Genomic DNA, 5464 nt, shown 5'->3' with positions numbered 1-5464 from the left:
GTTACCTTGATGGAGCGCTTGCGTGTTGGCGCCCCATCCATGCGCTTCTTGTCGATTTGAGTTAATGACGTAAATAAATGTGTGAGTTTGAAGTGGTTTGTCGTAAGGTTGGCATATTCTCTATGAAACAGTTACTTCTCAAAATCAATAAATAACATGTCAAACTTTTGCTTCCATTAAGACAGGGATTACCTGTAGTGGATTTTGGACGACGACGCGATTGAATCGAGGTATTCGACTTGAAAGGAACGTGTCAATTGTTATAGAGCGCTTTTCGCATTTCCAAGCCATGCGTCTGGCTTATACACTGAATTTTGTTCACTCTGAGGACGGTTTTACAAGGACTACGTTGGCAGTCCAACGCTTGCGAGTTTTTCTCTGTTTTTCTCAACATGACTGCACCGCAGCGTTCTCTATTCATGCACAAGCTGGGTTCATTGTCGAACGAAGTCCAGCCCTCGAATTTGCCCTCAATGACCGGATTCCGCAGGGGGGAGAGGAGCATGCCATGGCTCAGAGACACCCCGAATGGGGCGGAGATCGACACCACGATCTTTAGCACATTTGACGATGCACTACCAATTGAGTGAGCTAAACTACATTGTTTAAATATGAAGTCCGAGCTTCTTTCGAAATCGTGTGGAATGGCAGCTTGGACAGTGCCAGTGCATGTAACGACTAAGATGGTAGAGTTTAGCGAGACAAATCCAACAGGACAACTTGCGGCAGTAGTAGCGGCAGCAGCAATCTGTCATGATCGCGCCAAAATTGCCGGCGCGTGCCAAGATGCGTCATGCGCGTGCAGCGGATATCTGTTTGCGCTCCAGGACCTCCAATGGCAACTGCACCTCGTCGCGACGATTGTGTTGCGAGCAACCGAGTCCATTTAACAAAGGGTTGGAGGTTGGTCATGTTCTAGTGTCAGCCCCCCCCCTTCCAAACGTGACTAGGATTGTCCGCGGTTAAGACTTCTTGAAAGACTGCGATGTGGTGCCAGTACCGATGCAACGTCCCCCTCCGCTCTCGTCTCCATGTCGAGGGACCCTCTCGACGTGCTCCATGTCGAGTGGCATTTCCGTGGTTGATTCACTTTATCGTTTCCCTGCCGCGAGTGCTGTGTACCCACTCATGATGTGAATGTGTAGTCAGCGATCAACCTCCCCTCGCATTGTTCCCTCGCCCATCACTTGTATTTGGCCTGAAGCTCGCGGCGAAGAATCTTTCCCGACGCGCTCTTGGGAATGAAGTCGACAAATACAACTTGCCGGACCTTCTTGAACGGTGCAACGTGGTCGGCCACATACTCCATCAAATCTAGACGTTGGCGATGCTCCATGGGGGCGAGATATTTTCCCATGTCGTTATCATACCTTCCGCCGTCACCTGCGCATTCGCCTTGAGCACCACACATGCCTTAGGCACCTCGTCGTTCTTGTCATCGTAACTACGGCGAAACAACCACCACCACATTCGTTGTGAGGCGTTGACATTGCAAAGTACCCTCGAATGCACGCCACGTCGAGAACGCTGGGGTGCTTCAGCAGGACGTCCTCCAGCTCGGCAGGAGCCACCTAAATTCATCACAATTCATGACGACGCCAATTTGACAGCAGTGTAGCGAGACTTAACGAAAAACGATTTGGCCCAACGTAGTTGCCCGATGACTCCGTCACGACTGCGTACCTGGTGGCCTTTGTACTTGATCAGCTCCTTCAATCGGTCGACCACGTAAATGTGGCCGTCGTCATCGATATAGCCCAAGTCGCCCGTCTTTAGGAATCCGCATTCAGTCATGGTTGCCTGCACCATGCATGGGTTCCCCGAGTCCATGTGGACGCGAAGCGCTACCTCGGTCGCTGCGTCGTTGTTCAAATAGCCGAGCATGACTTGGGGTCCGCGATACCACAGCTCGCCCGTCGAGTGGGGCGGCAAATCGGTCCCGGTCGCTGGACACACCACGCGCAGTTCTGTGTTGGGGACCAAGTGGCCCGACGACGACTATCCATTCATACCATCGCTCGTCATGACGTTCGTGCACATGTCAGAGAGGGAACTGGGCATGCCACGCGACCCCGAACGGAAGACCGACGTACGGACTTGGTACTGGAATCGTGCGAGTACGTGGCGACGGGTGACAGTTCGGTCATGCCGTAAGCTTGTTTGATGGAAATGCCGAGGCGGTTCTTCACCGCTTCTTCCAGAGCTACAACCCAAACGAAATTGCGTCAGACGCGTCCATGAGAACGAGCTACCTTGGCCCATGGGAGCCGCACCGGACACGAGAATCTTGGTGGCTGACAGGTCGTACTGATCCACGAGAGGATGCTTGGCTAGGAATGCCGCAAGCGGCGGCGCGATGTGTCCTTTTTCAATCTAACACATGCACGTGGTTTCAGCGGCACAACATCGAGGGGCCAATTTCTCGTCGCCATGAACGTACTTTGTAGTGCTGGAGCGCGTACAAGAAGGTGGCGGGGTCAAACTTGGGGAGAATCACTTGGGGCTGGCCGCTCAGCAACGCGCCATTCATCAACGTCGTGCCGTAGATGTGGTAGTAAGGCAGCACGGCGAGCGCAGGCGCGTTGAATCGATCCATGGCTTGCCATTGCAGTGCATTGACCGCTAGGTTCCAGTACGACAGGCGAACACCCTACAAAACGTCCATCTACCCAACGATCCTTTCTCACATCATGTTGGGCCGTCGGCCCTCAAGTCGACCGCCACAATTGTCCTTCACACACACGCACCACGACAATCCAATCACCCGGTCGACTAGACTGGAATTCATCGCCTCCAACAACCAAATGCACACACACGAATCCAAGACTTTAACGGTGTAACACGTTCGAAAATACCTTGGGAGGTCCAGTGGTTCCACTTGAAAACGGAAGGTAGTTGACGTCCCTCGCGGCGTCAATGCCGACGGGAGACCTTCGTGTTGTCGACGGTGGCGACTGGAGCTCGCTATCTCACCAAAACGTCGGGTTCGCAAGTATGTACAAACGATATAGCGATCACTGGGGGGTAAGCACCTGAAAGAAGGGATGCCGGCGTTGGAGCCGCCCACCGAAAAAATCCGATCAATCGCAATCGAGTGCAACTTGGCGGCGTCCATGGCGGCGGCTTCAACGGCTTTGTGCGTCACCACGAACGTCGCCTACATGCCAAATCCAACAGTGAGGCGCATATCGTAACTCGTCCCATTGAGCAAGGGCCTCACGTTCGACGCTTCAAGTTGCTGCGCGAGCTCGGCGCATGCAAAGGAGGGGGCGGCAGGTGACAAGATCGCTCCGATCGACGTCAGCGCTACAACATACCAAGAAGTACAAACAGACTAGCAAGTCATAGTAATATTAAAAAGGCAAGTCGTACCATGGTAAAGCACTGGGTACTCGATGCAGTTGACCATATTCGTCAGCACGACCTACATAAGGTTGAGTTGGCAAACGTGGCAAGGTCTCGAGTGGTTCTACATCGCCTTTGGACAATCCTCGAGCCGAAAACGACGCAGCTACGTTCTGCACGGCGCCATCGAACTCCCGGAAGGTCATGTGCCGGTGGGAAACTCCGCAGATTAGAGCAGGCTTGTCTGCGTACGTCTTGATTGCATCTTGGACGAGCTGCCACGACGTGCGCGGTTCGCCACGAATTGGAGGGTACGGAGACTTGTAGATACGCTGGTTTCCTCCAACTGATGTGGTAGCGAGCCCGCGGATCGAGTCAAGTTGGCGGCAGCGGAGCAGCATGACGGTCACGGCGTTGTACGAACCCGATCAAAAGATTTGGGGTTCAAAATAAACGACTTGGATTGGTTCATATATACAGAATATTAGCCAATTGAATCGCGCCGTTTTCCTCACGTTCATTACACAAGGATGTACAGTAAGCCACGCGCCGCTTTGCCATCATGTGCTCGATGAGGTTGTGCCGACTCCGCGAAGCATTGCGGCGCAATGCATGCTTCCCAGCGCGTGCCCGCGCTCTATCTGCAGGTTACTCACCGCAGCCGCATTGGATTTACGTCGCCCCGTATGAGCCCTTGGACATGACCCCCCGCACGGTATGGGACATCGTGCCACCAATCTCCAAGGTCCATGGGAACAAGCCCGCAATCAATTGCCGAGTCACCCATGAACACCTCACTCACCAAGAGTTCATCGCTCGAGCGACGTCCATAGCAGGCTCTCTATCCGAGCGAGGGGTGATCAAAGGCAAGGTACGTTGACGAGGAGTGCGTAGGCATCCACACTCGTCTCACTCGTGGAGTCGTTGGTGGTCCTGACGAACCATGGCCATTGCATCGAGCACCCCCACCTGTACCATAATTTTTGAATCCCCTCTGCCGCAAGCGGTGGCGGTCGACAACATGAACAATAGCAACTACCTCCCATTTTCCAGCGGCATGACCGGGGTGCCCGAAGTAAATGTCCCTTTGTCTAGCAGGGTGGGAGGCCTTCCCTGCTGCCTCGATGGCGCCTGCCTCCGTGCTAGTCCTTGTGCACGATTTCGTGGAGAGAAGGTCTTCCACTAGCGCTCCGTCCTTCCTGTCGATGGCTCCACAAAAATGTCTCGTTTTGGAACATGGCGTTCCATCTGGTTCAAGTGTGCCATGGGGAACCGATCGACCCGCCGGCGATGGTCGTGCCGCGTCAACGTTGACGAGCATGGCGCATGTGTCGATGCACGTCCAAGTCGAGGTTCCCCGATCACTTTCAATTCCTCCACTGCTTTGCGCACGAATATCTCGCCACGCGGCTCCTTGATGCTTCATGCAACTTCTATCCGGCGCACATCGTTCCGCTCGTTGCAAACAAACGTTCATCGTCGAGCACCCAACTGTCAACGAGCAATATCGGTCGGGGCTCGAGACGCTCGCGGCGGCGGTGGCTCCCCTTGGCACTACCTTGCAAGATGCTGAATGCGACGCAGTGTTACGACAGGATCATGCCCTCGCCAACGACGAGCAGCTGAAAAAGGCAATGCCTTTGCTTCCAATTCACGACGGAAGGGACTCGGCAGCTGCACTTGCACATCCCTCCATGTCGTGAATGGATCATGGGCATGTGAATGTCGTAGTTTGCCTCCACGAGGACGCTTATTCCGTACACGGAACTTTGCGTGGTGCGTCCTTGACACGACCTCCCGACATGACATGGACCGCCGTGTTTATAGGCATGTTCTTGTAGCAATTCCCCCTCGGCGGGTGGTCAAGGACCATGGTGCTTCGTGGAAATCCCTTTTGTACGTCGAAGTGCATGTCACATGGACATCAAGATACAGGAACACTGGTCGACATGGATGGAACTGTTTGTCTCGGCACTCGGAAAGCTCCACTCGTTGCTCCAACGTTTGAAAGAGCGTGGTGCTTTTGGCGCGTCGAAGGATGCAAGTGCATGGCCAAGTGTTGCGATGGCTCGTAGTCGCAAAGCTGATCGAGGCGAGCCCAATGTTTGAATTCATGAGC

General features: G+C 54.0%; 1 protein-coding gene across 1 annotated transcript; it reads right to left on the bottom strand.

Moving 5' to 3' along the window:
• Nucleotides 1-1068: 1068 nt before the first annotated feature.
• On the bottom strand, nt 1069-3768 carry H310_05346 (hypothetical protein). The gene is made up of 13 exons (XM_008870036.1): nt 3474-3768; nt 3373-3424; nt 3221-3306; nt 3033-3157; nt 2856-2964; nt 2441-2650; nt 2253-2373; nt 2094-2203; nt 1849-1998; nt 1684-1800; nt 1501-1571; nt 1371-1444; nt 1069-1314 (listed from the first exon to the last, which is right to left on the bottom strand). Exons 1-13 carry the CDS (start codon nt 3744-3746, stop codon nt 1184-1186), a joined length of 1629 nt encoding a protein of 542 aa, XP_008868258.1. The 5' UTR covers nt 3747-3768; the 3' UTR covers nt 1069-1183.
• Between the last annotated feature and the right edge of the window lie 1696 nt (nt 3769-5464).

Source organism: Aphanomyces invadans (genome assembly GCF_000520115.1).
Source record: "Aphanomyces invadans strain NJM9701 unplaced genomic scaffold supercont1.9, whole genome shotgun sequence".
Classification (NCBI taxonomy): Eukaryota; Oomycota; class Saprolegniomycetes; order Saprolegniales; family Verrucalvaceae; genus Aphanomyces; species Aphanomyces invadans.
Note: the sequence above shows the minus strand (reverse complement) of the source record. Positions and strands in the feature narration are given on the sequence as shown.

What these genes read in the sequence shown, in the direction of transcription:
- H310_05346 (XM_008870036.1), bottom strand. Translation starts at nt 3,746, where the DNA reads ATGCTGCTCCGCTGCCGCCAACTTGACTCGATCCGCGGGCTCGCTACC. An exon ending in ACGCGCTCCAGCACTACAAA is followed by an intron (nt 2,374 to 2,440) that starts GTACGTTCATGG and finishes TGCATGTGTTAG; the next exon opens with ATTGAAAAAGGACACATCGC. An exon ending in GACGTGGCGTGCATTCGAGG is followed by an intron (nt 1,445 to 1,500) that starts GTACTTTGCAAT and finishes GTTTCGCCGTAG; the next exon opens with TTACGATGACAAGAACGACG.